A 27,939-nucleotide genomic window follows, 5' to 3' on the forward strand; every position below is an offset into this window, starting at 1 on the left:
AACTAATAACGCACTAACGATAATATGCACGCATAATAAATATTATGAGACGAATAAGTTTCAACATGTAGTCAGCAAAAAAACTTCTAATATTAAAAACAAATAACAATAACTATTATTGACCCTTCTAAATAATGGGAGTTTAGTTAGCCATAGCAATTTATCTTAATAATTTTACCAAAAACTTCTTAATAATGTAACTTCCAAAAATTGTTTTTGCTATAAATTAGTATTATTTAAGTTTTTCCAAAAAGTGGGGTAATTTTTAAAAGCTGACAACATTATTACCATAGAGAATGTTGTGACATAGAGCGAGAAGAAATAAATGTCTCGAATATCGATAACATCGTCATCACGTCATATCAAAAGCAATCAATGTACCTATTTTCATATAATATTTTTGCAATGTTAACTGATTATTAAATTACTTGTACTATTTAATTTATTTCATCCTTGAAATTATTTTACAAATCGACAACTTTTTCAGATTGAACATTTCACAAACTTCCTTATAACATTTAGTCTATGGTTTTTCACAAGTGCTTCGCTGTGTGGAAAGTGGTCTATTTGTAAATATTGTTAAATTGTAAATAAAACAAGTGATTTGCATTATTTACAACAAGTGTACCGTTTTTAAAGTGTGTTAAGGTGTTTTATGGATAATAAGTCACTGAAACGGAGCATTCAAGCCCTCAAAGGTAAATAATAATTATTTCTTACGCACAATATTTTTAACACCTGCTTGTTATATCGGTTACCAAAGTGTATTACAGCAATAGACGTAAACAGATTTTTCTTTTAGCTAATGCTTTAATGTAAAACTTTCTAATAAACACGAGGAAACGTCCATGAAATTGAGTTCCGTATAACCTTGAGCGCTAATAGAGTGTCATCATTAAAATCTGCTCGGCCACTTTACAATACGTTTTTAAATTCACTGTCCGTCGTAAGGCGAATTTTTAATTAGTACAGGTTCTTTATTCATGTTACTTAACTTAAACGATTGTTTTTCCTTATATTATAACTTCCTTAGTCTTTATTATTGCGAAAATTTATGTAGATTCAAATTCTGTTTTTGTGTTACTTATAAAAAACAAAACACTGACTTAGCTTTTGAAATCAGAGCAAAAATACAGCCCACATTTCGTTGTGGTCACACACTGAAAATCTCGACTCTACCTATTATGGTTCATGAGTTACAGCCCGCCGACAATCAAACAGACAGACGGACGGATGGACCAATAAACATAGTTACAGGTGGATCAACAGCAGAGGTTTAGTAATAGGGTCTCGTTCACACCCTTCAGGCCCCATAAATATTTAATCTGTAATTCTATATATATTCATGTATAGGAAAAATGTGTTTGCTAGCTCTTCACGCTCCATCCGTTTTACTAATTTTGATGTAATTTGGTACAGAGATAGCTTGCATTTGGGGAAAACACTATTTTGGACCTGGAAAATCAAAGTTTCCATTTCTATTTTCCAACCAGAGTTTTAAAAACCTTATTTCAAGTGGAGGAAGTTGCAGGCATAAGGTTAATCTACTTTATTTCCATAGATTACTGTTTATCCCACAAAGTTAGAGTTCCCACAAGTTTTTCAAAACCTAAATCCATGCGGGCAATCATGGTCATCGCAATGTCTGTAAAACAGAAAGTCTGAAGGACATTATTGATAACTGACTGGTTTGTAGGGACAAATAGACAACAAGATGTTATCAGTCAATGATAACAATCCTCATAGAAAGGAATTAAGTGCTATTAGTCATAATAGTTTGTAGCAGTTAATAAAATGAGACTGGTGTATTTTTAAAGATAACATGTAATTGAATGAATTTTGATTTTAAGTTTTATCCAAAGGTACAATGCACACTTACAGAGTGGAATGGAGCCAAGGCGTACCATCTGTTTTGATAACTACTTTAAACCCAACTGTATTTGCTTTAAAATACAGTGGAAATGGTATAAACAAAAACACTTCCTGCAAAGAATGTTGTATAGAAGCAGATATTACTTTGCGGAAGTCCATGATATACATGGAACTTAATTTAAACCTTAACTTAGACCTTACTTCATAGGACATGGAACTTAATTTGCTAAAATCCGCTTAAACAGACAGATTTGTATGATGCAACATACAACATTTATTTATTTATTTTGTATGCTTGTTTGTAACATGCAATATGCTTCACCCGCCCACTTTACTCTTTTGTTTATCGCTGGTTTTTCCTGCATGTTTAGCAGTGGGAGGGCGGGCGATGCATATTGCATGCTGCATGTTATTGGATTATACCACATTATGCTTTTGGTTCTTGTCCATGGAAGAGACTGAAAAGACAAGCACCATGCTATACCTAAGTTAATAAATTGAAGTTGTTTTCAAAAAAGGCTCGCCTTAACACCGCTTCACTCCATAGGTATGTGTTGAATATTTTTGAGCTGCGTAAGTTCTGTTCCGATCTAGCCAGTGATTCTTGCGTGTTGCAACTTGCAATCAACATACAGACACACTCGTTTTTTCCTGATAATACTAGAGATTCTTAACTTTGTTATCTTAAACCTGCAGTTACATAATATACAAGTTTCGTAAAAAAAACTAGCTCTCGAAGTTCCACCATGATTTCCATCTAGATATATTAAGTATGTACAACGATTACTGACCATGTGAAATCAATTCAACTTTCTCTGAGGTGAATGACAGGAAGGCACCTACCTAGCAACCTCGTATGCCAAACAGAACTATCCATCTATTAATCGGTAATAATAATTATTATAATCGGTAATCCTATTATATTGTACCCATTACCTTATTATACTAGCGCGAGCGCCTGTACTTACTTTACTCTCTGCGAAATATTGCAAAAATTACTTAACATGCATTAATTAACAAGATGCATATTGTAGGTACACACTACTCAGTACAGTACCTCAGTCAAAGTCAAAGTTATTTATTCAAATTTGGTACTATTGTACACTTTCTGATTTTCAAACAATGATTTAGTGATGCTAAAAAGCTACGAGGGTTCCAAACGCGCCCAAGTCTGAGAAGAGCCCACTAAAAACTCAGCCAGGTATTATTTTTTTATCATCACCAATTAACAAAAAAACTTATACTTTACTAGAAATATCAAAGCTGTTTAACAACTCATTCCCAAGCTTTCTTAACATTTAAATAATCCTTTATATTGTAATAGGATTTTTCAATCAGTCAGGCGTATCAAGTACATATATCGAAATCGAGCAATACATTATATAAGTAATGTATTCAAATCTATGGCAAAAATGTTTGAAATTAGCAAATGAATAGAATATAGTCTTATATGTATAGTATACTTATTTTGTTTTTAGTTTATTACCAAAACAAAAATAAATATTCGCTTACGGCCTTTTACGGCTTGATTCGCGATAAAAGTAACAGTGAATCACCTTACATTCGTAAATGTACATAGCAGATGCAGAGTAGGTATGCCTTATCAGTTCTATTTGTAACCTAATAGTGTGCACATATACATATGTTGAAATGAAATTCTTTAATATTTAATGGCTTATTTTCATACATACATATTTACTCAATATGGTCTACATTTTTTCGTTTAGTTAATTTGCATTTCGCCTTTGATTAAGGATTAGTATCAATAGTTAATCTAAGGTTGCAAAGATAAAAAATCACACCCTAAGTGCAATAGAGAAAGGCACTCTAGATGTCTTTAAAAGCTTGAGATCCCAATAATCCTTGTTCCACAGAATTTCTATACACCGGAACAGTGCCTACGCATTTCGAAATCGAAAATGAATCTCAGCATTCAATAGACTTCCTTTTCAAACTCAGCTTTTTTACGCTCAAGACTTAGTTACCTCAACCCTAAATGACCTCGAGTTTCGACGCCTTATAACACTTATGGGTATTCTTCCGGATTCTTTGACAAACTTGTTTTTACGATTATGTGCGCAGTTTCGGTCTTCTTAATTATTGACATAACACAACACTTGTCTATACATATTACATACATAATATATGCATATAAAACATTAAAAAAGTTTCTAGTTTCTACCTATGTATAGACTTACTGGTTTAATTAGAAAGGCAATAATGTAAAAATAGTTTTAAGCCATACAATGTATCAGGCACATTCTTTTTTAAGCGTAGTAGCACACGTCGGGTGTCCTCTAGTAAAATAATTCAGACTAAGACGACATCAAGATTCAAGTACATGTTAGAACAAAGGACAGCCGGGTTGAGTTTCTATCATGCACACTGTCACCTGCGAACCGTAAATAAATAAACTTTATATTTAGGTAACAAAGATTATGTTCACAATAACGAATGAGATCGATGATTCTGCAGAAGTAAATAAATAAAAAGATAAAAAGTTTATTTAGCTCGATTATCACAAAAAAATAGGAATAAAATAAAGAATAAAGATACAATTAAACTTAAATATTAATTAAACTTAAAACTGAAAAATACTATTAAACTATTGTTGTGTCTGTGAGCTAAAAGGGCTCTGCCTCAGCAAGATGCTGCAGTATTTGACTACTGCAGCGCTCTAACTACCTATGAATTTGATTGCAATGATAATCATCGCCCTCCTCATACATTGTACTTCAATGTTTCACATCTAAAGTAACCGTCATCATCACTCATGATCGCCGCATCACTACAGAGTACGGGTCTCGTCTCAGTATGAGCAGAGTGCGGATTGGCAGACTTCAGACACCTTTGAGAACATAATGGAGAACTCAGGCATGCAGGTTTCATCACAAAGTTTTCCTTCACCGATAAAGCTTTCTTTTAAAAGAATATTAGATATGCTAATCATGACTAACACTCCCCTTTCCCCTCCAATAAAGTGTACAGCTTGTGCCAGGAGTGGGTACGACAGTAGTCCAACGGGTGAGGTTTGAACCGCCGACCTTTCGGAGTTCAGTCCGCTCTTCAACCGTTGAGCTATCGAGGCTCTCATATTTAATTGCTTAAAACGCACATAACTCCAAAAAGTTAGATGTGCGTGCCCGGGAACGAACCCCCGACCTCCAGATTAGGAGGACGTCTTAACCACTACGCTATCACGGCTATACGGTCTACAGTAATGTAATGTAGTAAAAGTAATTACCAATTAAGTAGTATTAAATGCATAAGGAAGGTAAAATTATAGGGTAATCAGCTTACGGCCATTACAAAAGCCTAATAAGGCTTCTATAGGACAGCACCTCGCGGAGACTTGATACAACACGATAATAAACAGTAAACGAGGAAACCTTGGCCTAAATATTACACTCGGGGAAGACGAAGGTTATGCTCCGTGAAGTATCGATCACCGAGTGGATACTGGGTGTCCGTGACTTCGTCAGCAGCGTGAGACAATGAGGCATTTTGTTTCACTTCTTTTTGTTCTGGGGTTGACCGAGATTGTATTATAGCACTATAGTCATCTTCAAGGCCAGTTTTTATTTACCTAACTTGCTGATGCTCGCAACTTCGTCGGCGTGGATATCGTTTTTTAAAAATCCCGTGGGAACTCTTTGTTTTTTCGCAATAAAAAGTATTCTGCACTCTTCAAGTTTTTAACTATAATCACGAAAAAAACCATATCGATCCGTTGCGACGTTGGATTGAAGACAAATCAACAAACAAACACGTTTTCGCATTTATAATATGGGTAGTGATAAGAATTGTGAATGCAGTCGCCGGATGAAAAATATAACAATATTACTTAATCTTGTTAAACATCTAAGGAGCCTTCATCGTTTTACCGTAATCGCTGATGTAACAAGAAAATAAAACTATACAGAGTTGTTTGCTAAGTAAGCTTTTAATTCACATATGCTTAAACGTAATTAACAATCTTTGATTCCTTTTTTTTTTTGTTTTAAGATTCAACATTTTGGGAATTAACATTATAAGGATTCAAAACCTAACCTACCTATTTCCATACTTAGTCATACCCATTAAAATCTGATCCACTTCCATAATATACGGCGCAGTTCCGCCCACAGTCAAATAAATTGCTCTCCTTATTTGTTCGCGCTCATGTGATGTCACCTTAATAGGATTTACATAAGAACTGTGATCATTCATGAATACGAATATTGTGTACTAGAGGATTCTCGCGACTTCGTCCACGTGGATTTGGGTTTTTAAAAATCCCATGGAAACCCTTTGATTTTCAGGGATAAAAAGTAGCCTATGTCCTTCCCCGGGATATAAGCTAACTGCGTACGAAAATTTGTCAAAATCGGTTAAACTGTTGGGCCGTGAAAAGTTAGTAGACAGACGAACAGACAGGCACACTTTCTAATGTATGTATAATACCTATTAGTATGGATTAAAATCGTCTCAGTTATGAACTACTGGCTGATGGTTAAATCAAAACTGTTTGATTTTCCAGGATAAAAAGTAGCCTATATCCACATCACTCTTCAGGACATTAACTATATTCGTGCAAAAAATCCGTTTGATCCGTTGCTCCGATGCGGCGTTATTGAAATTTTTAGAGGAATACTAAAAAGAGATTGAAAGATATTGAAACTTTTCTATAATTTTACCCTTTTGATAGATATCACTAATTTAGGAGTGAATTTTAGCACAGTTTTAGGCTGTTTTGGATGTGATTTCGAAATATGCAGTAAGTTGGCCAATAACGTCCGGATTAAAATAAAATCGGTCAGTGCGAATCAGACTCACACACGTAGGGCTGCGTAGCATCGTACAAGAAATAACACTTTTTAATTTTTCTTTTTCATGGCGGTCATTTTGAGTTTTTATTATTTGTTGGTATAGCGGCAATAAAAATACAAAATTTCAATTCTACCTCTTACGGAGATACAGCTCGCTGACAAACAGACAGACGGACGGACGGGTAGCGGAGGCTTAGTAATAGAGTCCCGTTGGCGCCCTTCGGGCTGGAACCCGATCAGAAGCATAATACAACTTTTTGTTCGCCAGCTGCTCGGTTGCTTTTCTAAGCTTCTGTTATGTCAATGTACCTACCTACTAGCTTCTTCCAAGAAGAGCTAAAAAGTAATTAGGTTCACAAGCTACTGTATTATTAGATGTGAAGGACTATTTTAGTTCTCGTGTAGGTGTGTATGTGTCACCAATGCACGCGCTTGCTTTCATTCGTCATGTTCCGTTTTGGCAACGGTTGTAGTAAACATTGGAAAACTAGTAGTTTGACGACCTCTGATGCAGCGGTGCATAAATAAGCCTTGCAAGCAAGGTCTGGTCCATTTTCGGTTGGGAAAATTATTTATTAACCGACTTCCAAAAAAGGAGGAGGTTCTTAATTCGTCGGAATCTTTTTTTTTTTATGTATGTTCCCCGATTACTCAAAGACCCCTGGACCGATTTGGTTTTTTTTTTTGTTTGAAAGGTTATACTGTGCAGGTGGTCCCATATAAATTTGGTGAAGATCTGATGAATATCTTCGGAGATAGAGAACAGAACTCCTCAATGGATAGGAGCAAATTGCTCGCGATTAATGTAATAGCTTCGTGAACAGTAGGGTTTTAACTGGGCATAGCATATTATAGTACAGCGCGGCCACTAAAAATTGTGAAATAAAAAAATTTCAAAAGAAAAATAAAACCGACTTCAAAAACTACAAACACTAAAAATTAAAAAATAACTATTGTTTAGCTACACGTGTAATGTACCTAGGTATGAAGTCGGGCGATCTTCACTCTTGGATTTCTAATTTTGTTCTAATATGCTCGCTCGACTTCATACCTTAAATTATTTATTTTATGTATTATTTTATTTATTTACTATTCAAATTTACAAAAATATTAATACTATGAGCTCTTGAACTATTGAGGCTATGGCCAAACCAAAGCCATACTGAGAGATTATAGAGCCCCTATAGTACGCGTCAGGTTGAGATGGCAATCGGGATATTAGGCGGGGGGAGGCCCCGTACACCGGCACGTCACCCGCAGCGGGTTAGCGTAGCAACATGGTCATTCTGATAGGCACCCATCTCAACCTGTCGCGCACTATACTTCGTCTTTGTTCAGACTAAGTTTCAGTTAAAAGTCAGATTTATGCCAGTGATATGACCCTGTCTCGTTTTAATAGTGTCTTAAGTCTAAGCAAAGTCAAAGAGCGCTCTACAATCCTATATGTAGGTATATTGTAAAGATATATACCTTTAACTGTTGTTTTATTGTTCCAGGGCTATAGCCATGGTGATGGAAGCTAATCCTATTACTGAAAATCGGACAGATGGTAAGTTACCCTAACTAGAAAGCATGGTATATCAACCTGACATAGTAGGTAACTGCAACCTTTGTAAAGAAAAAATAATTATCAAAATCGGTTAAGATTAATTAACGGAGTTACGTAAAATCGACAAAAAATTTCATTCCTTATTCTGAACAACCCCTAATTATTCCTAATTTCTTAGGATAAATACTACCCTCCTATAGGTAGGATCTTTCTATGAAATATCCCTCACTATCGCATTTATAATATTAGTATGGATATGGTTATGGAAAGCAAGTAGGTATATCTAAAACTAAATTGATCTCAAAACATATACGAGGCCAAAATTCAACTAAGCCGTGCAACCTTCACTACATTCATTAACTTTGCAACGGTGAGTCGCTTCGGACCTTGTTAGTTGTTAAATTTTTAAAATATATCACCTTGTTTGAGTTGTTTACAAGTTGTTTACACTGTAACTAAAGTGTGTAAATACGTAAAACGACAGTTTTACATGCCATGGTATGCCCAAAGGAATAAGAAACTTGAAGTAAATACACTTAACATATTCATTATCATCATCGTTATCAACTGATAGACGCCTTCGCTAGAAATACATAGGTCTCTTGTAGGGACTTCCAAACGACATCTCCACCGCCTGAATCTGTCTGTCTGTGAAAATGTCTTCATTATCATGAATCTACCATGGGTTAGCTTGGGAACTTATCCTGGGAAAGGAGCTCTAAACAGCTACGTACTTTCCAACTCCCGAAACCGTCAAATCAATCTTCAATTTTTACCTAAAAATGGACGAAGTATTATAGACTGAACGTTTGGCTTATGGCAGTCTTATGGTATGGAAGTCATACGTCAAAATGTCATACGTTGACGTGGCGAAGGTACCAACCACCTGCCAACTAGTCAAACCAATCAAATCCTTCAAGGGTGGAATCCCAAATAGCGAATTCAATCAAAAAGTCACACTGAAAGTACTGCAGTACAGGATAATAAAACGTCGATGTTTAATAGATAGAGTGGAAATTATTGCGGAAAGTCGTTTCGTTGTCGTTCGGTTTCCGTGAATCCTAAAAATAACCAACGTATATAATCCTACTTTTACCATGTTTCGCCCACGACACTCATTGTCCTAAATGTAAAGTAAGAACACGCGATCCCCCAAAATAGTATATTTCATTACAAGTGCGGAAAGGCTGTCATTGCAAAGAGTTCCGACAAATGTCTACCCGAGCCGAGGCGTAGCTGAAGGCGAGGGTTGACAGTCGGAACGAGTTGCAATGACGGTTCCGCACGTGTACTGAACGACTATTTTTAATACAGTTACGAAAAAATGAAGCAATTTAATAAAATAATAAAAACACAATAAACTCAACTAACTTAATTTAATTTAATTTAAAACAACTTTATTGTTAATAGATATAAAAAACTAGGGTCGAAATTACTCATTTTAGGCAACCAACAACTAAACTCGCAAAGAAAATTTCTGAAAAATGGCGCCAACCGTAGAATATAAGTAGAGTTTTTTTTTTCTTCACCCATTCTGGTAGGCAAAGGGAACTATGCCCATACAGCCAAGTCTTCAGTAGAAGTTTTTTATTGATATGAAATGAAAATGAAATTTAATGAGATGAAATGAAATGAAACCTAACCAAACTCATTCAATCAAATCATTAAATCTGATATTGAAACAAATTAGTAGCTTCTTTTTAGAAATATACGTATTTGCATGAATCTTAAAACTTCTATGAATTTTTTTAGTAAAAACTTCATGGTTGGTTTTTCTTTTTAATATTTTGACAGTTGGGAAAGAAAAAGCACGAGTGCGGGAAAGGTAAAAAAAAAGCACGATTATGTAATAGCCCTCATCCCGAACGCTATACGTCCCTGCAATACGCCACTTTTTGAGCAACTGTATTAAAAATATCTATCCGACTCACGTCCCGCGCAACTCTGTTTTATATCATAATTATATAATCCATACTAATATTATAAATTCGAAAGTGTGTCTGTCTGTCTGTGTGCTAGCTTTTTACGGCCCAACAGTTCAACCGACTTTGACGAAATTTGGTACAAAGGTAACCTAAATCCACGCGGACGTCACCTAGTACTAGATTCTAGTTAAACCATAAAGCGGGTCAGACAAGACCTCATTCAAGATGTAATCGTCATTACAATCGATAAACGTCCACTGGTGGGTGGATATAAGACTTATACATGGATCTCTGTAAAACAAGGTTTGTGTCTAAGGGCTCTCAGAAACTCGTTTGAGATTGTCTGACCACGAAAAAGGGGTAGGTACCCGAACTCTGAGTTTTGCGGTGACGTGTCGCTATTCCAGCACCATGGGACGCCAACGTTTACCGCAGACAAACTTTTTTTACAGATTTGTAGTATCTATATCTATACTAATAAATAAAATTGGAGTGTCTGTCTGTAATTTCGAAATAATTACCTCATATTAAGCTCATATGGTTATTTGAACGATACCAACACTGAATCACACGTTTTTAAAAATTTTGTCTGTCTGTCTGTCTGTCTGTCTGTCTGTTTGAAAAGGCTAATCTTCGGAACGGCTGAACCGATTTTGACGGGATTTTCACTGACAAGTAGAGGAATGACCAAGGTGTAACATAGGCTACTTTTTTAACCGACTTTCAAAAAGGGAGTTGTGTTTTTCTTCCTATGTACACCGAAATCTCCGAGATTTCTGAACCGATTTGCCTCATTTCTTTTTTAATCGATAGAGGAACTTTGCGACATTGTTTCATAAAAAATTTGGATTCCAACTCCTCAATCCTGATGCTGCAGGGGATCTGACCAATCCACGCGGGCGAAGCTGCGGGCATCAGCTAGTTTAATAATAATCGTAACTTTTAGTTAGGTTGTTTAAAATAAATAATCGTAACTTTATGAGAATGGACAGATCAAATACATCCACATACGCTAGATTCTAGACCTTTCCCTTCGAGATCACATCAAAATTGTTATTTAACAATTTCGATGTATTCTTGAAGTGTATATGGTTAGTGGTTGCTGTTCAGTTGAACTTTATAGTTTATACGGCCTGTTTGAGGGTGGACTGGCTAAATAAGGGCTGGACGATCCCCATTCATTTAATTTACACTTTTAGCGTAAGACCACAACAAAGAGCTTTTTGTTCTAAGCCTTTTGTAATTTCTTCTTCCTTAAAATTGGAAAATAATTGGCGCGATATGGCCTTGGGCTATCATGTATATTGGTAGGTAGCACTTTTAGTCCAAATCAGCACATTTTGACATCATAGCATCTTCAATACGTCTTTGATGGTCAAGGTCAAAATATTAAAAAAAATATAAACGACTTTTCTTAAAAAGCATCTCAAAGCGAAAAGCTACGAACACACATCTCAAGAGGCTTTCATTTGACTACTTATGAACTTCAAAGGCTGGAATATAAGGACAGGAATAAAGTATTCCGTATTACGACGCGCATAATGAGAAAGCTTTATACTAAACCGCCATCTTAAGGCTTTGATGAAGAGGCTTGCTTATCCGTATAACAAACACGATGTTTTTAATGACAGTGAAAATCATGGGAAATAGTTCTTTTCTTTTCTTCCTGGGTTTCTTTTCGGCATAGCCATCCGTACGGGAGACCGTTTAGTTGTAGTAGTTTCTTAGTCAGGTGTTTGTTGAGGGTACATCCTCCTTTGTATAATAAACACGATGTTTTCCATGACAATGAAAATCGTAGAAAATCATGGGAAATAGTTATGCAATACAAGCAGCATTACGCAGAACTATTGGAGCGTACTATACTCCATTGACGTCCACGCCGCTCTCAATCGCATCCTGTCCTCGCTCCGTTGCGTCCATTGTCTTCTATCAAAGGATTCTCCTCTACATACTTGCGGCTTGTAGCACCTAGTTTAAACATACACGTCATTTTCTAGAAATGTGTTCTCTTGCATACTGTATGCACTATATATAGTAAATTACAAGATTTCCAAAAGATCAATCAATCAATCAGCCTGTTTGCGCCTACTGCTGGGCGAGCCATAGGCCTTCCCGAGAGCGCGCCATCACACACGATCTTCCAAAAGATCAGTTCAACGAATTTACTCAAAGGAGTATTAGAAACCATTAATATTTTTCGTCGAATTCACGAGGTTTCCAGAGCCGTTTCTAGGTTTCATATATCCACTTATATATGTTTGAAGGAAAGCCTGTGCTCTTAAAATAACCATTCTTTTGACTAACCTTTTAACTAATTAACTTGGGTTTTGCGTGTGTGTATACCATTTATTTAATTTTGTGATCCATATTCTTGGATATAACTTGTATTGATTTATTTTTCTAAGATTTTCTGGCTACTATGACGTTCTTTGATTCTTAGTAGATTTATTTATGCTCCCAAAATGGTGTTTGTGGTACAGTATTAGAACCAAGACTTCATTTGGCCATTGTTTTAAGTCAGGATAAGTAAAAACTCGGCTGTCAACCATTTGTTTGCGGAATACACGCGAGTATTAGCCAGGAACGGGTGACCAAAATAGAAAAACAGTAATAACAGAAAAACAGTAAATAGAAAACAGTTAATAGGGAAGATTGAAGGTAAGAGGCCACGCGAACGTAGACACTGGACGGTGAAAGAAGCACTGGGTTCTGGCATCTATTGGGATTATCACAAGGTGGAGAACCGGTTGCGTTGAAACATCATAAAGAGGGTATTACCGGAAAGGAGCCACGAACTTCAGCAATGAAGAAGCGACACGAGAAGGAGGAAAGTGAAAACCGCGTGAAAACGAATCCTGAATTAAACGGACCAGACATTTTGTTTCCACGTAGTTTTGAGAGCGTTACAAGGACAAAAGATTTCCGTTGAATGATTATATTGTGTTACTAGCTTTTTGACCAACGCTGCTGGGCGCGCTTTGTTTCAATTGTCTAGCATTTAGTGGAACGAAAACGTGAATCTAACTCGACAATAGGATGACAAACATTTCACGATGCTGTGACTGTGGCCTAAGGTCAAATTATTTATTACTCGAGGTTATCTGAGACACCTCAAAATATCTTTAAAAATGTCACCAAAAGACACAGATCACTGTGTTCTAGAACACAGATCTCCCCCTGTACCAATTTTGGAAATATTTTGATTTTACCCGTTGTGTTGTGCCAGATCCTTATTCCACTCTCCAAGCATGTAGCATATTGTGGGACAAACTTTTTTTGTTGTTTTCCTACTAGATGTTAACATGAGGTTATTTAAGGAGCGGATCAATAAATTCCTAGAGAGCCGACAATAGATACATTAGTGGTTCCTCTGGTACAGCAAATGTTCATGGGAGGCGGTAGCCACACATTTTTGGCATCAATACCCAAGCATACCAAACTAAACTTGTATAATGTACTCGTACGTAGAACTTTCCTTGTTTGCGTGGTCAAGCGTTAGGATTCCAAGGTACTGGAATGGTTTCCCCGGACCGTAAAACGCAGAGGGATACCCTGAGTTCGACGGACGATGTCAAGCATATAGGTTGCCGCTGTCTGCAATTAACGGACATTGGTCCCTTGCAAGGATTCACACACATGATTCACATCATCGGATTTCTACCAAATCCGATCTGTTTTGTGGAAATCCTTGCAAGATACCAATGGCCCACTGTAGACGTCTATCGTCAAAGTTTTTCAGGAAATTCATTTTTAGCCACTAGCAAAATTCGGTTACCCAGATAATGTAATGTATGAGTTATTATGCGTTCCCATTTATCGATGTAGTACGATGATGACTGTTTTGGCACAAGCACCCGTCTATAATAATATTTTGGAATCATGATTGAAGAACGCATCGCGTAAAGTTTTAAAAATATCTTCAGACTGCGGCGACAATAAAATGCATTTTATAAAACAAGTTGGTTCATGAAAGATTTGAGGGAAATGTAAATTATATTTTGGTTTCAGTTTTAAAACCTTTTTGTTTTTTAAAATCGGTTTTTGAGTCCGATTCATTTTGATCCTATAAAGAAGAAAATAGCTAATGATAAAATATTAAGTTGTCTACTATTTAGCTTGAGCGTGAAATCCTAAAATACCTACTTATCCTTTAATTGCTTGGTATGGCTCTGGCCATTTCCTAAGGTCGTAATTCCTTCCATGCTGATATCGTTCACATAATATTGACAACACAAAGCGTGGGAGTACGAAGTACCTCTCCTACCGAAATAATTACCAAACGTCGTTAATTTAGAAGAAATTCAAGCTGAAAATTAAGTCTAGTCTAACCGATGACGTTCAAACATAGACCATTGACCCCTCATTTTAATGATTTCCCACCAGATTCTCATACTTTTAATATCCTTCTGTTAGAAGTCTATTTTTTATTACATCCGGCATGCTGTGACTGTAAACATGTGTGTTGCATTGCGACAAATCTTTTTTATTTTCATAGAAAATGTGCAGAGTGACTTCTATGGTTACATGTGTTAAGACCAAAGAGAAAGGAAGTGTTAATATATTTTTGTTCACAGATCGAGTTCACAGCACGTCGTTACGACCGAGGGCGGGCGGCGATATAATTCAGGATCGTTCAGTGGGAACCCTGGATTTAAACATGTCATATTCCGCGCCTTCCAATTTAGTCCTCACACCAGCACCTGAATGTAAGTTCTTTTTACTCGACTGAGACGACTCGTTGGGGTTGGTTGGCGTGCTGTGGTTCTGGCATGCCTCCAACAGTCTTTGGGGGCACGTAGTGGCCCAGTGGTGGGCTTGCTAAGGTGGACATCCGCTGGCGGTGTAACGAGGTGTTGTCGGTCCCTTGTGCTCCGTCGTCAGCGTTGGGATGGAACTTCGTGAGGTTTTTAGTCGGTAGGAGTCCGACATAACCACTGTGCTCCCCCGCCGCTGGTGGTATCCATTACGGATTTTCCTCGCGAAAAAAATTGGGAACAGTGACATCGAATTCCTTGACTTTTACATCAACTGTCACCTTGCCGCTACCCACGCTCAACTTCACTAGCCGTTTCAGTGAAAGCTCTAGCTTTAGCCCGGCAGCTATTTACTACACTAGCGGCACGCTATGATGGCCGGTTTGACACATTACAATAGTGATGTGGAATGTCAATTTATTCTCGAACAAAAAACAATTAAGTTTTGTTTTTGTACCTGATTAAATAGGTTTAATAAAACAAAAATGTATATGTTTATTTAATTTATTTGAACGAACTGAATATTTGAACGAAAATGAATATACATACTTTATATGCACACAAGAAACATATGAATACAAAAGATACCAAAAAAGGTGCCACAAAAGGCCATAACTAATCAGATTCGTCCATACTACTATTTTCACTGTCGTCACTGCTATCATCACATACATTAATAATTATATGTTCGTTTTCTATAATATTATCTATTTTCACATCTCTTTCATAATCTTCCCTTATTAATTTAACAGTTCTATTCACAACCTTTTCCCAGTCTCCTTTAGTCGCATGTTCACAAGCTTCTTCTAATAATTTTAGCATTTTTTTTGTGGTAAATGGGGGTTCTGTATTGTGTCTTGCAGCATATCCCTTAATTTGAGCCCACACCAACTCAATCGCATTATACTCACAATGGTAAGGCGGTAACCGTATAACTCTGTGCCCATGTTCTAATGCTATTTCGTCAATGACGTATCGGATCTTGGTTGGTTTGTTTTCTTTTAAAAGATGTACTAATTCCGCTTTTAACATATTCATGTTTGCATCTACGCCATTTTTACGAAGCCATGCGACGATATCAGCTTTCTTTTGGGATTGGGCAGGTATCTTGTCAATTTGCATCGAGTGGTATGGGGCGTTGTCCATAATTATAATAGATGGTTCAGGGAGGCTACACAACATTGAGGTAAACCATTCAGTAAACTTTTCTCCATTCATGTCTTCATGATAGTCTCCAGTGGTTTTTGACGCAAAAGCCATGAGAGAACCTTCGACAAACCCGTTGATGGTTCCGGCGTGACAAATTATAAGTCGCGATCCTTTTCCTACAGGAACTTTGGAAGTAGATGCTGCTGTGTCATCGTTCCAAGAACGGCCTACAGTATGGTTAGCATTAAGCCATGTTTCATCCAAGAACACAACATTTTGCCAATTTTTGATTTCTTTCACTTGCCGTAAAAAAGTATACCTTGCCATCGCTATATCAAATCTTTCCATCAATATTTTGCGTTTGTTACATTTTTTGTATCGAAATCCAATGGTCTTCAAAATCTTCGTTAAAGAACTTTCCCCACCGAAGAATAATCCAGCTTCCTTCAGTGAATGCACCAACTTTTTTCTTGTTGGATACTCCTTCTGTAAATAGTAGCCGTAAACATGTCTTCGGATAGCATCGGCATCAAAGCTATCGATGCCTACGACTGGTTTTGCTCGTTTTCTCTTTTTTGGTGTGTGAAGTTTATTTTCTTCTGTGCCAGTCTCGCCATATTTTTTTTTAGTTATCCGTCTAACAGTTCGTTGTCCAATATTAAGCGCATCAGCTACGCGTTCAACCACTGACGTTATAGGTAAAATTGGCCCTCCATTTTGAGCTTCACGATCGAAATAGTTACGAAGGCGTATTACGAACTCACGTGTCTGACTATTTAGAACAGTTCTCTGCGTACGTTCGGTCATATCGACGAAATCCACAACAAAGGGCTTGAACAGAGTCCAAATTAACGAGCAAGGGTCAACAGTAATGCAGTATCAATATTTGAAATCCAAAGCCAGGTCAAAACTATATCACAATCGCATTGCACTGACAGTTTATACTTTTCGAAGCAACGTCAATTCGAAACTGCTTTGTTTTGCATTGAGCATTGACGCGAGTTTGCCGGAGGTAGTAGTTGTGCTAGCCAGCGATCCTATGTGACGATCGTATTAGATTCCATTTTTAAAAATTTATTGATATTTTTTTGCGATTTCAGAGGTTTGTCCACATAGTGAAAATTGTTCATATTCACAAGTACATTCACCCCTTAAATGGTGCAAACTGATTTTTCTACACTTGTATACATTTAAGAAATCAATTTAATAAATAAATTTTGAGTCCTAAACCTAAAACTACATTCGATAAAATTTATGAATCTCTGCACATCACTATCGTCAATAAAGTAATACAATTATTTCCTTCAAAGTCGTTATCAATTAATACGGAACTTCATGAGCGGACAAACGTCAAACCGGCCATCATAGCGTGCCGCTAGTTTAGTGTATAATAATAATATATTTTTCCTTTGCTTACTTAAAAGGTAAATAAATTGCAAAAAAGGACAAACGTGTTACCGATGCAATTTTCCCTGCATTAGGTGTTCTCACAGGTTTAATGTTAGTTCGCAATAAGAACGTTAGGACGTAGGCGTGTATATCAAATGTACATAGTAGGTACTTTATATTCTGCCGTCTCGGATTTCTGCGAGAAGAAACTTGTTTACCCTTTAAGTCAGCTTAGGAAAAATTGTACGTTCTCTGTCGTATGTTATGATAACGCAATTTTAAGGGTATTATGCATATTCCAGGTCGAAAACTGTCAAGAGGGATATCCCGGGCGACGGACAACGAAGGCCTGGTGTGGGCGCTTCGCAGTAACACAGAGCCGGAACCCAACACCCTCTCATCAGATCACATACTCCTACTGCCGGATATCTCAGTTTATCCGCCAGACTTTAGGTGAGTATTTTGTAGAGTTCTACACTTTATGGGCAAAACGGACCCTTATTAATGTCACTGCTGCCTGCTGCCAGTCAGTTTTATTTATTTGTTTTTTTTTTTTATTGCGGACGATCCTATGTACGATCCTGTATATCGAAGTGCCAGGTACATTAAAGTCGAAACTATTCTTTTGATTAAAAAAACCTTCCTGTAAAACACTCTTGTTCAAAAGAAAAACACATTACCAACAGTTTGGGTGAAGTCATTTATAGCCACGATTTTTCTTGGCCCCACCTAAACGTCGCCGTGACATTGCGTCGCTCACACGTAGCCCGGCGAACTGCCAAGCCCGTAGGGATGGCACGTGAAAACTTAATTTACTTAAGAGGAGTTTATTCGTAGCGCGCTCCTAACAAATGCAGTTTGGTTTTCATGTAAATATCTTCTACATATATAAAAGGATAAGCTGACTGACTGATCTTAAACGCACAGCTCAAACTACTAGACGGATCTGGCTGAAATATGGCATGCAGATAGCTATTATGATGTAGACATCCGTAAAAAAAAGATGTGCAGTTTTAAAGTGATATGGGCTCAAACATTTCCATACAAATTTTCGAGCCTGAGTAACTTTGAAACTACGCATTTTTATGGAACTCTGGCTCTAAAAAAACTTTTACAACGCAGACTACAGTATTTTTGGTCTGAACTCCCTCGTTCAAATCTTCCATCTTCAGGTATTTCTCTTCACAAAGATTTGACGTTTGCCCAGTATTAGAGGATTCATGAAAATCGTCAAAGTCAAACCTGCTATTACCAGATACACTCCAAACAACTGACAACCCTAATTTTACCAACCGGCAATGGTTTTTGCCATTGAACCCTTTTTACGTACCTCAACCTTTTACCCTTTTAACCTTTAAGTATATCAGTTACTTGTAGCTATAGACATTAAGGTAAAGGTTCATTCAATCATTCAACGCTTTTTCTTATAATAACCATGAGAGCAAAATTTGACAGTCAGCGATGCGCAAATTTGGTTAGAACTTTGCTCATGTTTAAAAGATATTAACCTTACGACATTTTAATGAGTGAATCGTTTAGTTTTCGAGTATTCTTGGGTGCTAAAATTCGTGGTAATTGGGGTTAATGTCTAGAAAAGTTACAAATATTTGCTCTTGCATTTGAGCATTGACTATGTTGAAGACACATCATTAATTTCTTACAATCGTTGCGTGCGCTTAACAATAACAAGTGACAACTTGTCACAAAGAAACAAAAGCATGTGTACATGACAAAGATAACAAAGGAATATTTGTAATTTATGTAGAAAGTTAAACATTATACCATAATAAATAATATTTTACAATGTGAAGATGACTTTTGGTTTTTACTCTGCCGGCTCAAGTTTCATATTTATGTCACTCACAGAACAAGGAATCAGCTTAGGTATTACTACTTTTTCTCTGATATACCTACAGCTTGCCTAGAAAACTGCTTTTAATCTTAAGGAAAAGTGGCAGGCGAAAGGAGCTTTCTTTCCCCATTTTTTACATCTCTAAAGTTGTCCCTATGATTGGTATGTTACGGAGGCTTTATTTTAACAAGAACTCTAGCATCTGATATGGGCTTGTTCTGTTATTATCTATATTATCTATATTATCTGTTGTCTATATTATCTTAATTTTAATCCGTCATTTTTGATTGAGAGGATTTTTACTATAGTTTGTTTCTTTATTTCCAGGATATTCCTCGAAAAAGATCTCCTCGAAACAGCCACATTAGTAACCCTAGAATCAGCTGGAATACTAAACTGGTGGCGTCAAGGTCGCGTGCCAGGAGCGCCTCGTCTCCTTCCCCTGGCGACCTCTGGCGACGGCAACTGCCTGCCTCACGCGGCGTCGCTGGCCGCGTATGGCTTCCATGATAGACTGCTGGCTTTGAGGACGAAGGTGCAAGCGCTGCTGTCTGGAGAAGAAGGTGACGTGCTCACAAGTGAGTTTTCTCGTCACGTTACATACTCGTCATTTTGTTTTTCTATTACACACACATTTACAGGTTGATTATTTCAGATGGATAAAATGGATAAGGGTAGTAGCTATATTCAAATCGTAGTTATTGCATCTATAACTTTTGAAGAATCAATATGTTTAGTTTCCACAATTAAAAATAAAATGGTTTTAGTCAAGATGGGACTCCTCTTTCTGAATGCATGGCTGAAGCATTACAAACTGATTGGTTGAAGTGAATAGTTATTTAAAGAGTTAACATTAATGATAAAACATCTTGGTCTTGATATCTTAAAAGACTATCTTGCTATATATACATAGATCTTGATCCTGATATTAATCGTGTGGCAGTCTTGCTATATTATGATTTGATTGCAATCATATAGCAGCTCTACAATACTTTCAGAAGCAATAAAACGCCGATGGCGTTGGTCAGAGAGCCTCTCGCTCAAATCAGCCGGTCTGACCCCATCGGAGTCAGAGTGGGAGCGGGAATGGCACGACGCCGTCAGAGCGGCGTCGGCGGAGCCTCGGCCGCGGCCGGCCCCGAGCGCGGCGCCGCACTACGCGGGGCTCGAACAGTTGCACGTGTTTGCGCTGGCGCATGTCATGAGGCGACCCGTCATCGTGTTCGCTGATGTAGCCTTGAGGGTGAGTGTTGTTACTAGCTGTATAGGTATCGAAGTGGGAACCAATATAGCACGACGAGTCTTTCTAAGGAACTATTACGTGACATTTGATCTTCGTCAATAAACGTCCATTGCTGGACATAGGGTTCTAGCAAGGATCAACTTCACAATACACAAACTTATACCGCTAGTTTCTAGCAAAAATTAACTTCACAATCTTTTACCGCTTTCGCTAGCGGCTCCCAGTGACTTGCTTGAGTTAGTCGTCCACTTAATCGTCTTAACAAAGGAATTGTCCCTCATTAGACAATATTGACAAACCACTTGCTTAAAATTTAGGTTTGTATCAAACAGTTTTCCAATTTGAATAGTTATTTTTTGTTAGCACTCGAGACTCAGATTCATATTTCTACAAGAACCCTCAAAAACTTTTGGTACCCTTGATGCGAAAAATGAACTCACACTTACTACCTTTCCTTTTATTGTTCCAGGATTTTCGCGGTGACCCCATAGCACCAATCCCATTCGGTGGGATCTACCTACCTCTCGAGCTTGAACCTGAAGTGTGCAGCAAAGCGCCTATCCTACTAGCTTACGATGCTGGACATTTCTCAGCCTTAGTGCCTTGCGAACCTCTGCCCACTGATGGAGCTAGAGTACCCTTAGAAGACCAGGCTGGGAATCCTATGCCTATACGGTAAGTTGCAAAAATCCATTTGACGTAAAAAGATCATGAGGAAGGTTTACAATAAAATAGTAAACATGATTGTACAAAATTAGCGATAATGCTATCATCCATATATGTACTTCGTTCAACAATTTGTCTCTTTCAATATCTAAATCTAAATCACTTTAAGCAATCTCTGCCCATATTATAAATGCGAAACTGTGTTTGTTTGTTGGTTTATTTGGTTTGTCCTTCAATCCGCAACGAAATAACGGATGATGTGATTTTTCGCATGAGTATAATTAAAGATCTGGAGAGTGACATAGGCTACTTTTTATCCTGTAAAAAAGAGTTCTTTAAAAATGCCGTCTCATTTTTAAAAACCTAAATCCACGCAATACAATATCTTAATTACTTTAAGCAATGAAAAAACAAAAATGAAAAATGATTTTGTGACTAATTCTGTTCACAATTTCAAACTAAATAGCCAGGTCTAAATCTAGTGCTATTTCTTTCAGCATGGATTGTTATGAAAGGGATAGCCGTATTTTTGACCAGTCATTTTAGTTTAGAGAGTGTGTATAACTGAAGTATCCATATTAGGTAGATGCATTTGACAATTCAAAAGTACTTATAAAAGATTATTTGTATAAAAAAAACTTTCTTATTATTCGTAGGTTCAACGTCGACCCCGGACAAGAATTCAAATGGGAGGTCGAACCGGACCAAAAAACGATAAACAACCTCCTACCGGACGAATACCAACGCTCTTCCATGCTAGCCGCTTACCTCGACCTTGAACGAGTCGAATGCTTATCCCAAAGTCCTCCGCCTGAAGAATTGAGGAGGTCCCTTGACGCACTATCTACTAAGAGTTCAAAACAACTCAATTCCGTGGCAAAACAATTTGGAAGTATCGGCAGGTAGGTATTTTCCTATTCACACTTGCACGCACGCAAACGCACACACTTATAGATAGGCATAATATAGCCCTCCGCCTAAAGAACTATGGATGCACAATCTATTGAGAGCTCAAAAGCCGCTTTCCTACATTTTGCTGCCAACTTTGCTCAGTCTTGGGCATTCGATTGTTTGAGTATTGGCTCTTAGGCAGCTGTAAGTTCTACTAGCGTAACTTATGATGGAAATGATCATCCAAAGTCATTCTATCACTCAAACTAGAAATCCCTAAATTTTGCATTTGATCTCTATAATTCTAAAGGTGCGGTATGAGTGAAACTTACAGGTGCATCTGTGATCTTAAATCTAGGCTTACGACACGACGCCCACTAAGCGTCTTCATGGGTAGCCTCGAGAACCAAACTGAATGGATCTTCTTGTGTGGTTTAAAAACACGTTTCTTTGTTTTAGGTCGATGAGTAGCAAGTTAAAGAAGAACTTCGGCTCAATAACCAAGCTGGGCAAGAGCGGCAGCCAGAGCAACCCCGAGGAGGGCTTGTCGCGGCGGCAGTCGACGTGCGAGGTGCTGTGCTGCAGAGTGCTGGCGGCCAGGGCGCCCGTGCAGGAGGAGATGGTCAAGAACTACCTCAACGAGGCGTGGTGCGGGTAAGTGTAACAAGAGCGGCAGTCATAACCCCGAGAAGAGCGAGTTTAGATCTTTAGGTTGTCAAAATAATTGAAAAAAATGGCCAAAAATTTGACTTTAGAATGCCCCAGACTAATGAAATGGATCCTCAAGGAAGATTTTCTGGTCGGGTAAGCTTTGTGATCAGGAGAAAGATTAAAGCAGGAAAGAATTCGTTCACTGTACAAAAAGTTTAGAGAATAACAATCTAGTTCCACAATTTGGCTTATTCTATTGTACTCAATCTCTAAACTAAATTGGCAGATCTAAATCGAATGCTATCCTTTTCCACAGGGAGCATTATGAAAGGGATGATGGGGAATATATTTAGATCTGTCATTTTAATTTAGTTGAGAGATTGTGTACTAAAGAATTAGCTACAGTATTTTAATTCTGGTATTAAAACTATTTCATTTAATTTTAGTAAAACACTTTTATCATATTTTCAGTTACACAGCAGAAAAGAACCGCAAAGAACAAAACCAGTCCGTACCATCCCAACCAAGATACGGTACGGGGCGGTCCCAGTTCTACGCCGAAGCGGACCGAGCGGCGCACGAGGTCGCCCGAACATTAACCACGAGGTCCGTGAAACCCGCACAGGATCGAACCTTGTACCTTTCCAAGTCTACCTTCTACGATGACCGCCCGCCGTCCCCTAAGCCCTGCCGAGCTCCCTTGTGTATGTACTACGGGAGTCCGGCGAATAACGATTACTGTTCACGATGCGCGAAACTCCAGTGATGTGCTTCCATTTTTGTATTAGGAATCGTTAGGCTTATTATTTTAGATTATTTTTTGTTTGTGATAGTTTTGATATAAAATACCTGCCAAACATGATTCTAGGTCAACGGGAAGTATACCCTATAGGTTTTCTTCAGACGGACAAGTGATCCTATAAGGGATTCGTTTTTTCTTTTGAGGTACGGAACCCTAAAATCACTATACAGGGTGTAATTAGAACGTTAGCTAAAACGAAGACAGGTTATAGTACTGATGATTACTGATAAGCGATACTTTAAAAAATCCGCGAAAAAAGCTGTATTTTTAACATCGATCTGACTGACGCTAGAGGTTAACAAACGTTGCGTAGATAGATACCGTAAGGTCAGTGCCGCGTTGTAGGCGGGCATTGACCCCGAGTTTTGCACGCTATACTAAATACTATAATTACAAGTATAAAGCAATAGTTATTGGTATTAGATTGAGTTTAGGTAGAGTAATAGTAGCACTAAGTTTTCGCTAGCGTTCTATTGTAATAACATCCTGTATACGTGTTGTTGTCTTTTATAAAAAACGGTAGTGTCGGGTAATGTCCGGCAAAAGTGAAGCTTCCACGTATTTTTTGGGTGAAAGTAATTTTCGATGGTTAATATTGTATTTATATTAAAGCCTTGTTTCATAACCCGCCTAATAAACTTTCTGACGAATGTCAGCTTCCCAGTGTTAAAACGTCTTTATTCGTCAAATAAAGTTTATTTGCCGCTTGTGCAAAAGCTTGATTATAGGTTTTTAAAAATGTTACTAGAATTATTTTCCGGTATAAAAAGTTTGTAGTCCAAAATATTATCAATTGATCAAAGAAATTAAGGAGTTTCCAATCTTGATATACCAGAATTTTTTTTTTAAAATCAAAACTGTCACATACGAAATCACAACATATTTTTTCAGTCTTAAAGTAAGATAAGAATACTCCCCAACTAAAACAAAGTAGTTACAATAATACAAAGTATCTAATCATTGTATGTAATTTTAATTATTGTTACATAATAATAATTATATATTTTTGTAACAGATTATACAGAAATTCTTTTTCTTATAATCTTAACACCAAAATGTTCTGAAGGTTCCAATTTATACCTTTTCTTTAGAATTATACTTGTAAAGCTAACCAAATATCATAACAATATTTTATGACACTAGTGTGCTAATCAAGAGGAAAGTTGTAAACCCGAGTTGTAGACGAGGGTTTTGATAGCACCAAGAAATTATTTAAATGCACACACGATTTAACTTAAAGTTTAGTAGGTTATAAAACTAATTGGTAATTAACAGTCAGATTTAAATAATGATTACTAGTTAAATATTTCTAACAAAAGCTATAAATTGAACCTTGAAAGTTAAAACTAAAACCTCCAATTGAATGAATCCTGAGAATTTATGATATTATTGTTAACTAGATACAGGTTATTTTTAATATATGACCGTATTATTAGGATGTTAAGAGTTACTTAATAATATAGGTATAGCTACTTAAAAGTATTATTAAATACGAACTTAAACATTTTTGTTAACTTGAACGTTACATTGTAAATGTTTAACATTGTTATTTTTTATGTTCATTTGTCAATAATATGTTCATACAGTTGCCTTCAGGTAAAAATAATTCTGTGTGGTTAATACTAGATTTTACATTTCACGTTGTTGAAATTTCGAGCGTCCAAACCTAACGTCGCAGTAAAATGAACCTAAAGATCCTTGATTTAAAGTTAAAAATTCACCTCAAGTTCTTGTGAATTTAAAATAATTAAGGTCCATTTTGATTTGAAGCAAAATTGTTTCCACTCACGAATTCTATCAACGTCGTGTTGGTGAGATGTAAAACATATACCCTTAAATATTAGGTGATATATAATACATTATTAAAAAAAATGAGCCCTTGAGTCCCAATATTGTGTATTTAGGCATACTATTATTATCAATATAAGGGTCTGCGCAAACGAACCACAGCTACACCCTGTAAAACAAGCCGTCATAATTTATTCAATACCTACTGTAATATTGACGAGTGGCCCGTTTGCGTTGAGCCTAAGCACTTAAAATACGGCACGTCTTCGAGAGTAATATTATCGTATTTGTGAATTTTACTGTACTGTATTAGATTAGCCAAGTAAGCCAAGTGGCCGAGCTTCGTAACGGAATTATAATTAGGAATTAATTAGCTACGATAAAAATAAAGGGTACTTAAACTAAATTAATAAGGTTAAATGTAAACAACACCAGAAAATACCTGTGTTCAAAATTTTGTACACGGTGCTATGGGGCGACATTTTAAATTAGTATTCAAACTGCTGGGGTGGAGTATAGGTTTGCATCAAACTTAAAAACTACTTGAATTGATGACTGGTTGAGATATAATATGGTGGTCGCACACATGAACCTATAGTACAAGGATTGCTTACTCATAATACCTACTTGAAGCAAAACCGACTTATTGCTATCCCACTTCAACTGCCGAGCGAGAGCGAAAGATCGCACTCTACTGGGGTCCGATTTCTCGCTCTAATTTGCTAGTCAAAGTGGGATAGCAATAAGTATGAAGAAAATTCCTAATAATTACCTAAGTAGAAGTAGAAGTAAATGGAGAGAGAGTTCACTTCCAGTACTAGTATATATTGGAAGTGAATTCACTTCCAACTTAATAGTATTGGAAGTGAATGGAGAATTCACTTCCATTCCAATAGTATTGGAAGTGAACTCTCTATGACTTCTACTTCATGGCCGCACATTACTTAAGCGCCGTTTGGGCCGCTAAAGCCGTACGCGCCTAACTCAATGATTTTTTTCAGTAATGAAAAAGTTGCATTGAAGGTTTTGAAAAGAGACTATTTTTGTACCCAAAAATTATCATTTAATAAGCTTTAAAATTATTAATTATTGATTTTATTTAGCATAATAATACTACATTGTTTTTTCATTATATTTACTCTTATAACCATATTGTGGCTAATTCTCTTGTATGGCTGTTTTCTATCCCTTTCTGCAGAGAAAATTATGAAAAGGGTAGCAATATATTATTTAAAGTAGCTTCTGTCATCTGTCATTTCAAATTAGTTAACAGATTTTGTACAACAGAATTAATTAACCATAATACGATTATTTACGAAAATTACCTAACATGTCCTAAAAGTAATGTCCTGCACATTGATTAAACAAAAGGAAATATATACCCCCGAAAAAATATGATTCCGTTTAATTTGTTGATTTGTCCTCCTATAACTTTACAAACTGTTATTTAATGATTGCATTACTAAAGTAAAATTATTCTTAGTTTCCCACTAGCGAATGCCCGCGACATTATCCGCGTGGATTTAGGTTTTTTAAAATCCTATGGGAACTGGGAACTCTTTGATTTTTCGTGATAAAAAGTAGCCTGTATCACTACTTTCCAGGTATTTAACTATATCCTACATGGATGACTTGAACACCTGGAAAAACGAGTTATAAAAATTTATTTTCTGTTCTCCTTTGAGAATTTGGAAACCTAACAAATCTATTCATTAGAATAGTGAATAAAATTTTGCAATCATTAATTAATTTTTGTGCTTATCTTATATCAAAAGAGTTTGAGTCCGTCCCTAGTCCCTACATAATTAAAAAAATCTTATGTTCAAAATATTTTGATTTTCTAGTCCCGTATATTTAGATTTTTAGTGTTTAGACTAAAGGAAAAGATAGATGGTAAATGGGATTTGGAATATGAAGCCAAGACTCCGAGAGAAAGCAATTTCAGTAATAAAAGCTGATTATGTAGCTGTAATTCTTATGTCGTTTGTATTCAATTGGCGTAACATTTGTTCCCAAGTTCTCTATCTTTTTTTTTAGTCTCTAAATTTAGTGTTAAAAGTAAGTCGAATTGTTTAATTTTATTAATTAATCATACATAAAAAGTTAACTTTTCCCACCATTTTTTAATTTAAGTTGCGTTATCATATAACCCATAACTACTTACTAATTTTATAATTTTTATTAGCTTTAAAGATCTGTGAAATGAATGCTGAAGTGAGACTACATGACATAAGATTAACTCCTGTTATTACTGATAATACCTACTTAAAAGATTATTTAAAAATGTTAAACAGATGGTACTGTTATATTTTTCATAATATCTTACTGTTAAGGAGAGCATATCATGTTTTGTAGAAATATAAATGGTTATGCGATTGAGAATGTGTTTCTTTTATACCCCTATTAGGGATTGAACCTACATCTTTCTGGCTATATTTATGGCCTTGGAGTGCCTTTAGTATATGTACCAATGTAGAAACACCATGATAAAATTATAGATATAGTATTTTTAACCACCACAATATTTAATTTATAAATAATCCCTCGCTGACGCTGCACTGAGTTCTAGTTTTGCCCAACGTTCTGTATCTCATTCT

General features: G+C 36.6%; 1 protein-coding gene across 2 annotated transcripts; it reads left to right on the plus strand.

Annotated features, from left to right (window-relative positions):
• Positions 1 to 492: 492 nt before the first annotated feature.
• LOC123874488 (OTU domain-containing protein 7B-like) lies at positions 493 to 27,724 on the plus strand. 2 transcript variants are annotated; one of them, XM_045919874.1, is made up of 11 exons: positions 493 to 698; positions 8,177 to 8,229; positions 14,732 to 14,863; positions 17,752 to 17,902; positions 19,629 to 19,879; positions 20,300 to 20,544; positions 21,014 to 21,219; positions 21,867 to 22,112; positions 22,561 to 22,755; positions 23,224 to 23,598; positions 23,709 to 27,724. In XM_045919874.1, the coding sequence occupies exons 2-10, from the start codon at positions 8,187 to 8,189 to the stop codon at positions 23,516 to 23,518; spliced, it is 1,764 nt and encodes a 587-aa protein (XP_045775830.1). In that variant the 5' UTR covers positions 493 to 698; positions 8,177 to 8,186; the 3' UTR covers positions 23,519 to 23,598; positions 23,709 to 27,724. The 2 variants fall into 2 exon arrangements, with proteins under 2 accessions (XP_045775830.1, XP_045775831.1); XM_045919875.1 differs by having other exon boundaries at positions 23,712 to 27,724.
• The last annotated feature ends 215 nt before the right edge of the window (positions 27,725 to 27,939 follow it).

The sequence above is a fragment of the Maniola jurtina genome, chromosome 18 (assembly GCF_905333055.1).
Source record: "Maniola jurtina chromosome 18, ilManJurt1.1, whole genome shotgun sequence".
NCBI classification, from domain to species: domain Eukaryota; kingdom Metazoa; phylum Arthropoda; class Insecta; order Lepidoptera; family Nymphalidae; genus Maniola; species Maniola jurtina.